Here is a 16,992-nt window from a genome sequence, read left to right on the forward strand (position 1 = left end):
GATGGCTCTAAATGAGCCACTCCTGAGAATGTTTCCCGGCTTGTGTGAAAAGTTGAGATTGTGGTCTGGGATGTGGAGACTTTTAACGGACTAATTTCTCTGTTGTGATCAATCTTTTGTTGCTTGCGCCTTTTGTTTTTTTTGACGATTTGTTTATCCGTTTCATTTTATTTGATGAGCGTTTCCATTTTGCGGGGCAGTTGCTGCAAATAAGCTTTTGCCCTCGTTTTATCATTAACGTACAGCGTTGTAGGGGTGCAATTAGCACGAACGTCATCATTCTTCTCGCAACGTCTCTGAAATCAGTCGTTTCTTTATATCTGGTGGTACATTTTTCGTGAAAAATATAAATAAAATGCCCCTGACGTCTGACACCCTGGCCCATAGCAGGCAGCTGGGGGAGGTAGGGGGGGGGCCTGGCTGGCTGCGATTGCTCGCGGTCCCTGACCTCAGCAAACCCAGTTGGGGTTGGCTCCTTCGCTCGCTCGCTCCCTGCGTAGCCGTGACCCATCGCGATCGCATCTTGTTTAAGGGGGGCCCTAGCAGCCCCCCAAATTCCCCCCCCTCTCCCCGATCTCTCTCTTAATATCTCTCAAACTATATTAACCCCTCACCCCCCTCCCTCCCCAGCCACCCCTTAATCAGCCGTCCAGAGAGAGAGAGAGCTCGCTCGCTCGCCACCCCGACACCGCGCCAACCCAACTATCCCCCCCTCGTCATCATCATCATCATCCCAACACCGCGGGGGGCTTCGAGTGAACTCGCGCGGCCGTCATCGCAGCCCAACAACAAAACTAGGAGCTCGCTTGGTGGAGAAATAGGCATCGCGAGGATGTTGTTTTGATGCTGCAGTTCTCTCCTCAGCCCGGTGAGTGCCGTTGATCGTCGTCGTCGTCGTGCGGTTACCCGGAGTTTGTGCGCGGCGCGAGTTAAATGGGGCCTCAACTTTTTGAACGTCAGAAGTTTGTGGAGGGGTTTTGTTGTTGTTATTGGTATCTTCATGTCCGGTTGTCTGCGCGACGAGCCACGTTGTGTTGCGCTTGCTTCGTTGGTGCTGTGGCGTGCCGTAAAGCGTTAAAACATTTTTTTGGGACGTTTCGCGATTACAAAGTGACGTTTTGAAAATTTTAAAAAAATTCAGAAAGGTGTTTCGCCCCCCCCCCCCCCCCCCCTTTGTGGCAATAAAAGAGGCGTTAAGATGTTTAAAAGGCTAAAAAATAAACCTCTTGCAAGGAATCAAGTGCTGGATTACCCACAACACAATACTGTACTTGCGGGGAACATGCAAAGGAAAAACACGCTGTGATAATAGTGACGTTTGTGTTATTATTCGTTCATTATTAATGTCGAACTTCGGTATGACTGCCACCTCCCGAGAAAGGCGACGTCGATGCTGATGTTTGGAACTCGTATGTGCTGTGGAGAAGGTGCGTTGCCCGAAACGTCGCCCGTTTTATACTCGTATACCTACCTCTCCTTAAGGCCAACACATGTGTTGAGTGTTGTAGTTTTGCTCGTATAATCACCGTAGCTCTTATTTAATATCAAAACGATTTACAGTAATATTCCTTATTACTGTTAACCAGTGATGCAAGTTAATATAATCTGTGTTGTATACGTCGTGTAAATGTACAATGTGTGTAGTGCATATAGGTTGGTCTGTAGGTGTAAGTTTCGACAGTACTGTATGAGAGCACGTTGCTATAGTCTCTACATCACAGTACGTAATTGTATACGGCGCTATGTGCATTATTATGAATGTAATCTCATTACGATACGTACAATGTGCAGAGGATAACGTACATCGCAGAAGTCGTGTGTTTGATGGCGTGAACACTTGTGTGTAAGATTTGGCACATGGTCAGCGTTGAGGAGAAGGAGGAAGTGGAGTGTTGTACTCAAAACTTACAACAAGTGTCCAGACACAGCTTTGGACTAAACGCAAAAGGTTTTTTGGTGGAGTGTGGGATTTAAGTTGAACGCCGGGGTGTGTGTGTGTTGTGGTTGTTGATGATGTGTTTGTTGTTGGTGACTGTGATCGTGTTGTCTGTTCGTGATGGTAAAATTGATGGAACATTTTTTTTGTTCGTACAATAAATTAAAATAATAATTTGCTTCTTTGCTAATCCGGGGTAGGCGTTTGCATAATGCTTACAACAGCTTCTTTCTCTTTGAGAAATACTGTAACTAGAATGGCTCGTATAGTTTCTACGTTTTATCGACTAAACTTAGTATATATTCGGAATCGTCAGTAATATCTTCATTATTGAGTGTTTTGTAATGTTTGTATGACGATGATATTTAGTTTTTTTAATCTCTTGTAGAGAGAATATAAAAACATGTCTCTGACTGCTGTGGTACACTTCAAGTACTGTACAGTAATGTACGTGTGTATACATACAACTGATCATGTGTATATAACTTACTGAATAACATATATTTACAACTTTTCATATGTATATGACAGTGATAACTAAATTATTATACTGTATATATAGACGAAACTTTTGTTTGTTAACTCACAACACTGTCACAAAAAAACATGAACTAAATCTGGATTCCTTGATTAAACTTCACTATTGGATTACTTTTACTAAAACTCAAGATTACTATTACTTTTAGCATTGCCAAGTTATTACTATTGTTTATTTCCTTAGACCTTAGAAGCTGTCCGAAACCATCGCCCTTTCTTCATTTACAGAATTCCACATTCTCGTCTCTTGTGGCTGCCGCCAGTTACTGATTGAAAAGAGTGACCTCTGCATTGCTGAACATTTGTTAAAGTTCACTCAAATTCCCTGACTAAAGCAGAATAATTGAGATAGGATTATGATGAGCCAAGTGTACAGTTTATTCTGAGCCAGCCAAAAAAAGGGAAACTATTCAGCTGGAGAAAAAAACAACCCCATTTGTCGAGGCCCAAGACATTACAGTACTCTATGAATCCACTGCTAGATGAAGCCTGGCATCGTGTCATGTCAGTCATGAGGGTTGCCTGACAACACTTAAAAAAAATCGTGAATAGGCCCCTTCTTTCAAAACAAGTGCATCCCACCGCAGTCCCCAAATGAGGAACCGTACGTGTTATTGTTTGACAATCCAAATTGTGATGAATATATAATTGTATCACTTTGAATTTGGTAAAATTACGTGTTAGTAATAGTATACAATTTTCAATTCTTTATCAAGCCACTGGTGGGTGAAGGCCTCTCGCATGCCGTGTCAGTCATGCAGGTTGCTTGACCATACTTCACCATGCTCGAATGGTGTGGAACGGTGAAGTTACGGGTGCTCGGGACCGGTTCAGATATCACTTGCCACCGATTTGAGCCGTGGCAAGTGTCAAATTGACACACACCAAGGTGGAAGCAGGTTAAATTGTGTAGTACGATTATTAGTGCCACTGAGGCCATATGAATGCCCAATTTACGTGTTGAAACTTCAATTGTTGACCATTTGCATGTTGCCAAAAACATCACCACTAATTTGGCGAATTGTGTAGAATGTTAATCTGCTTAATCTGCTACCCAAAGTTGATTGCAATTGATGTAGATTATAGTAGTGTTCGAGAAGGGCGATAAAGATGATACTTGGCACCAATGTAGTCAAGCCTGCTTATAACTAGAACAATCTGAAAACTGATATTTTTGACTTTGGGCTCCAAAAAAAATACAGTCCGGACGTTGATTTGTTTCACTCACAGGGCAGAGGGTTAGTCTAAATTTTGAAATCACTTACGAGTCTTGTGCCGAATATAACAATGTAAATTATCTCCCATTGTAAATGGGCACAGTGGTGCGTTTGAGCTGCTGGCTTTAGAAGATGACAATGCTGAAATGTAATGTTTGGATTTAATATATTGAGTGTTGGCCTCTTCAGGAATGTTGAAATTCAGCAGGATTGGTTGGGAGTTATATTTGTTGTTTCTTTAAGTAACTTTTCCATGGCCGTTTAGTGTTTTGGCAAGTTTTGTTGAGATAAAGGCAGCATAACTTTAATTACTTGTTGCAAAACCACGCATTCGACTCATCTCTGATTTCAAACAAGAGTTATTATCTGATAGTAATGCCATTTTTATTTGCTATTTAAACAGCTAAGGGAATAGTGATCTATTATAGCTTTAGCATACAACGTGGTTTGTGTCATCACATGACTTGATGTGTGTTGGCAACGTTGTTTTAACATTGGTTACCACTACCAATTAAAAGATGACAGGTGTTCTTAAATTACATTGCGCTCAAATCAGGGTTTCCCATAAGTCATTCCTCGCGACTTGCCACTGCATATTTTTCAAAAAAAATTAGGTACACGTAGATGTAATTTTCAGAGTGAAAAAAAACCTTCATGGATTTTATACAGGACATAACTGGGACATCAGATGACAGTCAAAATTCACACTGGAATGGAGGCCGATGGAAGAAGGGTGGTAGACAGAAGTGAAAGACAGTGGGGGAAGACCTTTGCCCAGCTGCGGGATGTTAATAGCTCATAAAGAAAATGAATAAATCAGTAAACTGAGAAAGAAAGCAGAATTCCAAAAGTCCACCCTATAATAATCCGCGAAACCCTGTAATTTGCAAACTATCCACGGATCCCTACTCCCGTAGTCCGCAGTGAAATCACGGATATCTGGTTCTCTCCATGGAGTGGCTAATTCGGCTTGTAATCCACGGCGTAGTGCGCCGGCGGCCTTCCGTGGATTATTAGAATTTATGGTAATGGTAGAACAATTTTACTATCTATTTTTATGAGCATTTCTTTAAAAAAAAGCTGAAGATTGAAAAGAGGCCGCTCGTCGTCTTTGCAATGTGCACTTGGCGAAGTGTTTCAGTGGCGTAGCTGCAGAGAGAAATGCGGAGGTGCAGAAACAACGACGAGGAGATCTGCAGGTAAACAAAAGGTGCTACAGTGCAAAAAGCGTAACTGCAGAAGAATCATAATTTAAATTTATAAAGCGCCCTTAAACAATCGTTCTCAGGACGCTAAGAGAGAAATGTGGAGCTGCAGATGAAAAGGTACGTGAAATAAGAATATTTGGCTGCGCTACTTTTTTGGTTTTACATCAGCGCACATGAGCTGTGCCGTCAGCACAGATGAGCTGTGCTGATGTAATCTGTTGAGTAGTCAAAGAGTCTTGCATTTTTTCAAAAACTTGATTTCCAAGTCTCAACATATAAACAAAAACTCCTTTAACATAGACCCATATGGCACATTTGGTCAATTTGAGTCTTGAAACAAATTGTAACCTTCGGTGAAATGATTGCGGATTAAGGAAGCTGCTGCTTGTCACTTGATGTGCTTACCCTGCAACCCGTGCATATTTTGACGGATCAGTCGCGCAGCTGATTCTTTCCATATTCCGTGACACACCGCGTAGATGCAACTTTTGTGCTGCTTACGGAATAAACGTCCACGGTGTGCCATGGAATACAGGATCTGTAATATGGTCCCCCTGTGGATCATTGGTCTGCTGTTGTAACATAGCAAGGTGTCATATATGTATATTGAACTTCTTTCGCATCATAGGTAGCCAACCCTGGCAATCGGAGGTGGGGGTGAAGGACAACAAACTAAATACGAAAAGCAGACATGAGAAACACAGAGTTTGGAAAACCCTGCGGTGGAGACATCTCGAATTCAGTTTCCCCGCAATGTTTACGTCATGTGCGCATATAAAATGTACGACCAACGGCTGACTTTGCAAAAAAAACTTATTTTCAGTGAACGAGACACTGGGAGATCCGTGCACGAGGACTTCGGAGAGCAGGCAGCAGAGCAGTGATTTGGCCGCACTGCGGGGAGACTGCGCACGCCCCTCGGCATCGTCACACGTCCTCGCCGTGCGGTGGGTTTCTCCGGCGAGCGACCGAGTAGGCGAGCGAGCGGTCGAGTGCCCTCTCTCTGGTTCCGCCGACCGTCGCCATGTCCGAACACCCGAGCGACAGCGATTACTCGGCGACCTACGACGACCGGCACAGCGGCGGCGGGAAGTCGACGCCCCCGGGCAAATTCAAGTTCTCGGACAAGAACAGCGACGAGTACAAGCGGCGGCGGGAGCGCAACAACATCGCCGTCAAGAAGAGCCGCATCAAGAGCAAGGAGAAGGCCGAGGAGACACAGCGGAGGGTGAACGAGCTCAAGGAGGAAAACGAGCGCCTGGAGGCCAAGATCCAGACGCTGTCCAAGGAGCTCGTGGTGCTCAAGGAGCTGTTTCTGGAGCACGCGAGGAACGGGCCGGGAGGTGGCGGTGGAGGCGGACAGGGGGGTGGGCCGGCGCAAGCGGGCGGTGGCGGGGGTAGCAGCGGCGACGCCGCCTAATAGAGAAGGATGGGGGAGGAGGGGGGGGGTCGAAGCCCCAATCATCCGAGTTCGCCTCCACACATCCGGTAGAAGTTGACAAATGGCGTCGGCGACTTGGATGGTTGCCAATCACATTGTCCACTTTGCTTGCTGCATATCGCCCTCCCACGGCATCCCACCGCCCCGCTGCCATTCTGCCCCCTCTTCCCCCTCCACGCCCCCAACTCGCATCATTTTCGGACGAGCCGTTTCTTCCCACCGTAATTTGAGTTGTTCCCTCTGCTGGCCCACCTGTCCGACCCGCAGCATCGCTCTTGCTGAACCCCGCTATTTAATAATGATCCACGCACCTTGGGGCGAAGAGAAGGGTGGCCGTGAAGTGCGTTCGAAGCGTGCTCCTTCCAAACGCTTTTTTGAAAACGTCTATGGAACATTTGTAAGCCGTGTCGTGGAAAAATGGCAGTACCATTGAAAGCAACAAAAAACAAAAAACAGTTCAGGGTGCAGAGGTTTTTAACAGTAACCTTGGCATTTTTGAGAGTCACAGTGGTGTGATGCAGTGGGCTCTGCAGTCTCTTATGTACTGTATATATAAGCTATGCTGTAACAAACCCCTTGTTAGCCGCTTTTCTGTCGACAATGTGCGCTGCGTTTCTGCATCATACTGTAAGAGCAGCGTGCTCTCTTGCCCGTTAGCGCTAATTGTCAGGAGTGTGTGCTTGAATGTGTCCTTAGCTCATTGGCAATGCTCGCTGATTGTTATACTACCGTATTAAAGTAATTTGTCTCTGGGAAATGCATTTCCGTTTTTAGAAGAAAAAAAGGCTACAGAAAAATATCCTACAGAAACAACCAATACTTTGTATTATATAATGTATACTAAATAAACGCGTTTGTAAAATAACGACATTCGTTTGTCCACCGTAGTATGACGTTTTCTTCTCATGTGTCATGGTATGTGGTACAGGTTTCATTTTCAACAAGTCTTGTTTTAAAAGTTGTTTTATTCGGTGCAATGCATTTAGTCTTATCTTGTCATGGATTTTTTTAAACCTATGTTTCAATCTTTTGTTATTCTATTGGGTATGTGAAGGCCTTTCCATGCCGTGTCAAGTCTCAAGATTTTTTTTAAATCATACTTCATGCTGGTCAGTGCGTGTCGGTAAAGTGGAGAAAGGGATCCATGACCAGGAACTTCACTCGGTCCACCGGGTTCATCGAGCATCGCACGAACAACTGTGCCACTGCAATGGATACCTTGTTTAAAATCCCATGCTGTACAATAATACATTCTGATACAACTGAGGATCAAGAATACTCACAGGTGAGTATCTGTACTTAGGACAGATGTTAAACAAGTGGCACAGCGATCAAGTGTGTGGGCGGTACAATTGCATCAAGACCCGTGGAGACAAGGTCCAGGCACCGGGCTATGAAGAGGGGGTGGGGGGGGGAGTTAGACCAGGGGGACCAATTTTATTCCTTGTACCCCGGGCCCACGCCGACTGTGCTAGGCCACTTGAGGGTAGATATGTTTAAACGTGTGCGTATCGGCTGCTGGCACTTGAGCTATTAATAAAAGCCAATAAGTGGAAAAAAGACGCTGAGTGGGAAAAGTTATATCTATTAGCTTCTACAGAGGACCAGACAGTGGCTATTTTAATACCATCCTCAACTGTCAATGGCTGGCAGTTGGGAGAGAGAGCCTTAAGCTGTGCCCACACACACCCACGCACAAAGACACAGATCCCCCATACAGTCCACACAGGCTGTTGGGGCAAGTGCTGTGAGCGACCACCAATGAATGCTGGAATGGCGCACGAGGGGGGTGGTGTGGCCAGCATAACACCTAACCGCTTCTATCTCCCCACTGCCTACGTTTACACATCGTACCAGCTACTAATTTAAACCTGTGATTGACCAAGGGGAGGCCGGGGACCCGTTTAGATATCTAAATTTGTGTTGACCGTGAGCAGGAATTGAGTTGCCAGCTTTTCTAGCCCGTTACAGCAAAGCGCCTACCGCTCCACTCACTCATCTTGGGAGGGGCCTTGATGCTTTCATCTGCCAAATTAGATGCAGCTTTAAATAGCACCTGTCAGTTCTTCACGAGTCGTGCTGTAAGAAGTTGTTGAACGGCTGCGGGTATTTTAATGCCCCTTTTGATGGGTCCGTCTGAAACACGGGCAGCCCAAGACCCTCCCAAGTGGGTCACGTCCGGCACCAGCGAACCGTAACAGCAGAGGCGGGGATCAATGTCGGCTGGGTCTGTGCGGGTTGGCGACCAAGGAAAATATGTTTGGCACCCGGCAGACCACACCCAGTGTACGCTATGGCCGTGGCTACTGTTCACATGTCCCACTGTAGTCTACCGGCGACGCATACAATATTCGGTGAGAGATTGCACCCCAGGTGCAGGTGTGCCTCGTTCGATGTGGACTCTTCCATTTAGATATTTTGGGGTTCAAAAGACGGAACCTGGTCAGCCCTACCTGTGCGTGAAATGGACTTTTCCTAAGAGTCGGTCGTTACGGGTCATTTTTTTCGATTAACAGAGCTGCAACTGTGCTGCCTAACGAACAGATGGGTTATGTACTCTTCCATCGTGTTATTCTGTATTTAACTTACCAATGAATTGGCAGGGAATTTGTCGATTACCACTTCTGTCTGAAGCCTGGCAATGTAATATTGCATCGATTTGTTGATTCGCACTCGAAATGACATGCTTATAATCGTGCGTGCGAAATATCGTTGCTTAAGGTTCATGGAAAATATATGAAAATAGGATTCATGTTAAATTCATGCTAATGGACCAAAATAATACTGTACAATCTGGACAAGAACACATCAATAATATAAGCAACGTGGTAAAACAAATTCTTGACTATCACTGAAAAGTAAATATCATCAGCCACAGTTAATCCACTGCTGGACGAAGGCCTTCCCAAGCCGTCACCATTTCTCATCGTCCCACGATGTGACGATCCACCCAGCGGCGCCTGCAAACGAGCCGATTCCATCGCTTCGTCTCCACGGTTCATGTCCTCCCAGGCATGTCCCCTTCTTTGGCAGCCATGCCTTCCTTAATCTCGTCCACCAGCCAACATCCATTCCACCGACATCTGCCAAAGGGAACTTTTTTTTCTTAAGTAAAAATGTCTTTAACCTATGCAATTTGTTGGAAGCACGTGCTGCTTTTATGCGTGTCTCTAAAGTGTTGGTAATCCCACGCGTGCATTTGTCCATGCCTCTCTTCACACGTGATCTCATGCTCCGTCTTCATGACGCATCGTAGCTGGCATTCGGATCACCAGGTGGCACGGCATGCGACACGTTCACGTAGCCCGCGTAAATACAACCAGGGGGGTTCTGTACACACCCCTTCTTTCTTAGCATTATGCAACGCCTGTTCGATTGGATAAGAACTGGCAGAGCAACGATTACACATCCCTTTTGTGTACCAAGAAAATGAAACCACGGTTCCTCATCCAACGCCCCAGGAAGTTGCACGTTCACAGATTCACCATACACCGAGGTTTGTTGAATTCGCCGGACATTTAAACGTCACCTCGCCAGTATTGGAGGATGTCGTACATGCGTGTGTGTGTACATACTTCACCGTGCTGGTCATTGCGGGCTGATAGAAGTGGTGAGCGTAGATATCGGAGAAGAGTAAAGTACAGACTTTGCTGCACTGCGCCCCTGCATCCACCGAACAACTCCTGCCTCTCTGTTGAACTTCTTTCTTACCGTACGTAGCCAACCGTGCTAATCGGAGGTGGGTGGGGGGGGGGAACAACAAACGAATCACAAAAGCGGTTTCAAAGAAATTAGATTGTCATCGAGACTTAAAAGTGCATAGCGCCAGTGACTTCCTAATTTCGGGAGGAAGAGCGTTCCAGACGGCCGCAGAAGGGCCCCTGAAAGCGCGCGATGCGGTGACCGTCTTTGTTCGATGGCTAGCCAAACGCCGCTGCTGCGAGGATGACCGGAGTGCACGTGATGGTTTATGCGGCCGTCTCTGCAAGGTCGTCAACTCTTCCAAGCACTGCCTAGCCTCTCTTCACATACTGTGTGCTGCGTGGGTGTACGGAGGCGTCGGCTTTTTAGCTGTTAAGCGATTCGACTTTCGCAGGCACACGTCAGGGTCGCCCGGAAATCGCAGTATAGCGATGGAATCCACCTGTGCGTTATCCTCCCACTGGTGCGGGCGTTTCTCTGGATCGTTATCCTCCCACTGGTGCGGGTGTTTCTCTGGATCGTTATCCTCCCACTGGTGCCACAGGCTAATGGAAATGATCAAACATTCCGAGGAATAGGCAGGCCCTCCTGAAACAACAAAAAAAGTTTCTTGCATAAAAGAAAAACAAGTGCGGGACATTTATCGCATCGCTCAAAGGGATTGTGACCAATGGACAAGACTAGTAATGGAATGGCAGCTCGAGGAGGGAAATGTGTCTGGAGGACGACCACCGCTGAGATGAAGCAATGAGATCAGCTCCTGGGCACGGGCGAGACGGACTGTGGCCATCGCAGGACCGCGAGGAACGGCGACGGCTTAGGGAGGCCTTCATCCAGCAGTGGATTGATCATGGCTGATAATGACGATGAGTATGGGATACGTGCTTTGGAGGGAGGCGTACAATTCAGAATCACAATATTTATACTGGAGAAATCCAATGAGCTATACGGCTCTTTTTTTCACGAGTGAATATCAGCTGCCATGAGTCGTGTATTTTTTTTAAAGTCAAGGTTTCTGAGAACAGGACCATAAAACGCCAAGTATCCTGCAACAAAGAGCACTGTTTAAAGTTGCAATGGATAAAGTGTTTATAAGTTTCGACGATTGAAAAAAGGTGGTGATGAATAATAACTCGGGGAGGGGGGGGGGCGAAGCAGACTATGGGAGGGGAATTCCCAAGCGGCAATAGTTCGAGGCAAGAAGCAAACTGAGAAGTGTTTGGCCTATAGTGTGGTGGTGTGGATGAGTCAAAAGCAGTCTGGTAGCCAGAGACACCCCACGTGGAGTGGTGGAGGGGGGGGCTAACAGCAGCGGATAGACATTGGCTGTGGATGACGACTGCGATACCTCGTGGAAGTCTTTCATTCGCAGTGGAACCAAGTGCTTGCAGGAGCAAGTCATTATGAGCACTCTGGCGCTGGTGGGTGGTCATATCGTGTCACTTCAATTCTAGATTTAAAGCTTTCGTATATACTCTTTGGTTCTATTGGGTAAAGTCACGTAGGAGTGGTGTCCTCCAGACAGTCTCGTCCCTTCACCTGATGAAGGCCGCTTGTGTTGTGGCCGAAACGTCGTGATTTTTTGTTGTTTTATTTTCACCTACGTGACTTTACCCAATAGAACCAAAGAGTATCGTGTCACTTCATTACGAGAATTCGTGTTGGCTGCGAGCCACCGCCGTTTGCCCTCTGGTGACCGGCTGCTCGTGTGGCCCACAGCACTCACACTGTATGGGCCACCGGTGGTGCGTGCGTGCGTGGGTGGGTGTGGGGAACGGTGGTGCAGCTATTAGCGCACTGCGCTACGAAACCGGTGTCTCGAGTTCGACTCCCGCTCACGGCCAACACCGGTGACAATTATCTGAACCGGTTCTGGGGGCCTCTCCTAAGTCGACTCGGCCTCAAATGAGTACCCGGTGTTGCGTGTGAACATCGCCACTGGGGAGACAAATGCGGCCGGGCGTGGTGTTGGCCACCCACGCCCTTCGTGTACCACAGTGCCGGCCTTGATTGGGTGCTACTCGCTAACAGCACTTGCCCCATCAGTCTGAGTAAGGCTATACGGGAGATCTTTGTCTGCTGCGTGGCTGTGTGGGTGTACACTCTCTCTGCGCCGATCAAATGTCACGTGGAGTTTGCGAGTTGGACGTCTGTGCGCACGCGTCGGCGCACCCATCCCGCAGAGCACGTCGCAAACACTACCCTGGTTCTTTGAAGGCCACCCCGATTGAAACCCTTCACTTCTCTTTTAAAGTATATTTCCATTCAAGACATACCTATGGAAAAGGTACCTTCCCTTCCTCCTCCTTCCCCCCCCTCTCCTCTTTTTTAAAAAATTGGACCTTTTTTTGGGGCCAAACAGGAAGTGTTAAATTACTTACACAAGTCTAAAAATAACATTACACAGGCGCACACACGAAAAAATTTAATTGCTTGTTCTTTAAGGTGCAAGTGCTGGCTTGGATTATTACGTCACGGGAGAGTGTTTGATGTGGTTCGTCTTGAGCTTGGGAAGGCATTCACCCAGCAGTGGATTGACCATGGCTGCTTGTGCCAGATGATGATGACGATGATGTTGTGAAGGTTTTTGTTGTTTGTGGGCGAGTGTCCAAAAAAAAACAACGCACGTGCTGGAAACGCCACAAGTTCGAAGCTTTCGCCCCACCCCCCCCCCCGTCTGTTCGTAGAACATTTGCAGGAAGATCCATCCATCGGGAGCGATGGGGATTTTAAAGTTTTGTTTTCCAAGACGTACACTCAATTGGTCTGCACGCTTGTTAGTTATCGCTTGCAGATATGGGCCGAGGCGAATCAAAATGTATTGGTCGGTATGCTCGTGACGCGAACACCACTTTTTATTTTACACACCTTTTGCCCACGTAATTATAAGGTCGACGGCTTAGCCATTAGTCACGCGGCTTCTAACATCTATTATCCGTCGACACAATCGCTTCGCGTTGGTAATCATGAAGCCCCCCCCCCCCGCACTCAACCCCGTAGTTGCGTGGTTAGCGTCGTTCTTTATTTAGCTGTATCCATACGGGGTGAGGCGTGGGGGGGGCGTTGGGGGGAACTTTGGGGGCACGTTTGGTCGATGATATATTTTGTTGACCCTGCAGTGCACATTTTCTTTTTACTACCATGTGTGCCGAAGGTTATCAACCCCATTGTTTACCCTGGAGCACCGTAGGTCAAAAAGCGAGCTTTCGTGTCCCAGCTGCTTTTGAAAGCAAAAGGACAAAAAAAGAGAGCAGATCGCGCTTGACGTCTCTCGACTGAAAGACGGTGATTCGACGAAGAATGAAGAAACAAACATCTAGTTTCTTTGCGGCGCATCAACTTCTGTCCGAATTCTCATTGTGCGGGTCTCCCCGAGGTCTCTCCCGACTCCTCTAAAGGGGCACATCGGTCACCCGACTTGAAGGAGTGGTCCGAGTTATGGCAGCGGGCAGGGTCTGGCGGTGGGGCTGGTCAACATTGACTCACACCACACACAGCCCAGCTCAGTTCGGCTTTCAACTCGAGCTTTACCTTGACTTAGCCTGCCGTGGCATATTACTCACGCCTTCCTCCTTCATCGCTCCTTCTTCGTTGGCGCTGGGCGAGAAAGGGAAGCAGAAAAAGAGAAAACACAAACACACGCAGCCGGTGTTTGGTTAGTTGGTGGTGTGGGCGGTACAACTCGTTCCTCCGATAGCTCAAACACCGCAGCCAACCGCTCCCCTCCCCGCCTCTCTCCTTTTACCCTTTGCAAGACCAGGCCGGGCTTAACAGTGTGTGTGTTTGTGCGAGAAAATTTGGGCGTTTTCGCGTCGATCGCTGCCAGATTCTTCCACGCCTCTCGGAGCTAAACGGAGTCGTGGAGGGAGGGCTCTGGCGGAGGGGAGTGGGGGGGCAGCTAGAAACGTGTTCCCTACCCACCGGGCCAGGAGGAGGCAAAACGATGAGGATATTCGTGCGTAGTCTACCTCTCCATGGGGCATCATTGCCAAGCACAATGCAGCGGTGTTTCCAGCGTGCGTGTTGTACTTTTTTTTCTTCTTAAAACTATTTGTTTTTATTTTACTAGGTAAAACACCCCTCCCCCGCCCCGCCCACACTGAGCTATGTAGCTATTTTTCAGAAGCGGACCTGACTCACAAACGATAGCTCAACGAAGTGTCTTATCGTCACGTGGAAACGTATATCAGCCAAATACTCTAAATGCGTGACGTTGATTCCGGAAGAAAATCCACGCTACCACGGGGAGAACACGCAAACTCCAAATATACAGCAGGCGTCAGGGTCGGGATGGACACCCACGAACGCCTGTATACCGGGAGAGGTAGTTAACATCTCGGCGCGCGGGGCTGCGGCGTTCTCATTGTATGCGCGAGTGTGCGAGCGTTTATTGTTTGCGTGGGAGTGGTGGCGCAGCGGTTAGCGCACTACGCCACCACCGCCGGTTCCGTGACACCACACACCCCCATACGTCGACTCAATCTCAAATTACTACCTGCTGCGCATCGCTGTCAACCCATGCGGTTTAACCCCATAATCTTGTACGGGGAAATTAAATTTTTAAGTCCATACGGCGTAACAGCCGTTTCATATTCGGGCAAAAAAATGTCTATTTTTTTGGTGTTTCTCCCTTGTGATGGGACTTTGTAGAATGAACGTTGAGATTTATAATGGCACGGGGTGACCAATAAGGTTTAACTTGATCTGTGATAAGGGATGCACTGATAAGGGGTTGACAGGTATGTAGTGTATAGTAGTGTAGTTTACAAGGTGAACGTTGAGATGTTTAAGGGCATGGGTTGACCAATAAGGTCTGAATTGGTCTGTAATAAGGTCTACACTGATAAGGGTTTGAGAGGTGTGGGTGCGGTGTGTAGTAAACATCGCCACTTGGGAGACAAAGGCAGCCGGGGGGTGCTGCTGCCCAACTACCCCCTCGTGTGCCTTGCCGGCCTCAGTAGATGCTCGCAAAACGGCACTTTCCCCAACAGTCTGTTAATGCCATACGAGTGGGGTGTGCGGCGGGCATCTTTGTCCTTTGTATTCGAAGCGTGGGTAGGAGAATGGCCAAGCTACGGGGGGCGGGGTGGTGGATGTTTGGACCCACGCTTGCGAATGGAAAGAAAGGAGATGGTGCTTCGGTGAGGAATGCTGCACAGGTAAACGAATGATTGGGGGAGGAGGAGCTACAGAGGGGGAAAGTGCGGGGGAGGCTCAACGTTCACATGGTTGCGAGGGAGATGATAAGCAATAGATGGAGAGGACACCGTGTCTGTGACGGTCACGAATCGACTCACCAATCGATGACCCCCTCCCCGCCGCTTCCTCCTCGGTGTATGGGTTCATGGCAAGGCCTGGCATGAAGTCATAATGCACACCTCACCACCGCCCCCTCCTCCACTGCAGGTGGAACAACGTGCAAAGCCACGATGGTTGTTGTTTGCAACGTTGGTGCTTGATTGGTGAGCGCTCTATAACCCTGCTGTGAAATAATAATAAAAATTTTTTACAGGTTATGCCACTGCAGGATGAAGTCCTTACCCACAGCCATGTCGGTTACAGTGGCAGATCGATTCAAGCACCGATTTTGTAGCGCCTCTCGTACAGCGCAGCACGTTGGACTTATTTCGCACCGTACGTAGCCCAAACCGCGCCCAACGAAGGTGGGGCTGAAAAGCGGGGATTGACACGAACCCGCCACTCTCCAACCCACTGCAAACACGACGCGTTGGACACACCGAAAAGCGTTCGATAGTTGTATACCCCGAGATTCCGCGCGTTGTGTCCGTCATCGCAAGCTTCACACTGCGCCGCCCGTATATTGCCTCCACGAACACACCGTCCCGGCTCCTTATTAGGCAGCAGAGAATGCCCGAGGAGAGAGAGAGAGGGATACACGTTTCGCGAAGAGAACGCCGCGTTCGGAACACGGCGCAGGCCGTAAACAAAAAGTCGTCACCAAGTCGCCGCTATCAGACTCTCGGACACGACCGTAAAGAGATTCACCTCCTCCTTGCTCACCTCCTCCTTGCTCGCCTCCCCATCCCCCTCTAACCCACCTCGCACCCAGTGCCGGATGATCCTCGCAGCACAAGCAGCTACACATGGAGCAGCTACGGGCCCCGCGCTCTGAAGGGCCCAGCGCTAAACGCTTTCAAGCGATCAATTTCGGTTCAGTGATTCTGCACTTGCTCTATTACTGTAGTACTATACCGCCTTCAACTTTTACGAACGCCTGCGTGTTTAAGGTTAGCGATTTGTCGTATTATTCGGCTGTATAGCAAAATGAAAAAATCCAATTACTCTACTACGCAAGCAAAAAAATGTACGTGTTTTCATATTTGTGTGTGTGTTTATATAACATATGCTATAGGCCCCGCACGAGCTTATTCCCCACCCACGCCGACCGCGCTCAAATATTTATTGGTTGCACTTCTAAGCCGCAAGACCCCCAGCCTCGATCGCCCCCCCCCCCAAACCGTTCCACTGAAAACGATAGGTGGGGTCAATAGTGCACGCAAGAAACAGCACGCGGTTCAACAGTGAGATAGATAGTCGTTGCGGTGTGTATGTATGTGTATATGTATGTGTGTGTATATGTATGTGTGTGTATATGTATGTGTGTGTATATGTATGTGTGTGTATGTATGCGTGTGTGTGTATGTATGTGTGTATATGTACTGGGGAGCGATAGTGTAGCGGTTAGCGCACTGCACTATGAACCTGGCGACCCGGGTTCGATTCCCGCTCACGGCCAACACCAGTGACGATTATCTGAACTGGTCCTGGGCCTCCCCTAGGTCGACTCAGCCTCAAATGAGTACCTGGTGCGGTGTGCCACTAGGGAGACAAAGGCGGTCGGGCGTGGTGCTGGCCACCCACCCCTTCGTGTACCGTTCCGGCCTTCATAGGTGCTCGCTAACAGCACTTGCCCCTACAGTCTGTTAAGGC

The 16,992-nt window shown here is 48.1% G+C and overlaps 1 protein-coding gene and 1 long non-coding RNA gene across 2 annotated transcripts in view; one reads left to right on the top strand and one right to left on the bottom strand.

Annotated features, from left to right (window-relative positions):
• Positions 1-435: 435 nt before the first annotated feature.
• LOC116945971 (CCAAT/enhancer-binding protein gamma-like) lies at positions 436-7,209 on the top strand. Its single transcript, XM_032960703.2, has 2 exons — positions 436-868; positions 5,722-7,209. The coding sequence occupies exon 2, from the start codon at positions 5,923-5,925 to the stop codon at positions 6,316-6,318; it is 396 nt and encodes a 131-aa protein (XP_032816594.1). The 5' UTR covers positions 436-868; positions 5,722-5,922; the 3' UTR covers positions 6,319-7,209.
• Positions 7,210-7,286: 77 nt separating this feature from the next.
• Positions 7,287-16,992, bottom strand: part of LOC116945972 (uncharacterized) — a 35,241-nt gene continuing 25,535 nt past the window's right edge. Inside the window, exons 2-3 of the long non-coding RNA XR_012945291.1 lie at positions 15,339-15,523; positions 7,287-13,638 (exon numbers count right to left, since the gene is read on the bottom strand). This is a non-coding gene — a long non-coding RNA (uncharacterized LOC116945972). The remainder of the gene's footprint in view (positions 13,639-15,338; positions 15,524-16,992) is intronic.

The sequence above is a fragment of the Petromyzon marinus genome, chromosome 25 (genome assembly GCF_048934315.1).
Source record: "Petromyzon marinus isolate PM22_M1 ecotype Great Lakes invasive population chromosome 25, UKy_Petmar_22M1.pri1.0, whole genome shotgun sequence".
Taxonomy (NCBI): domain Eukaryota; kingdom Metazoa; phylum Chordata; class Hyperoartia; order Petromyzontiformes; family Petromyzontidae; genus Petromyzon; species Petromyzon marinus.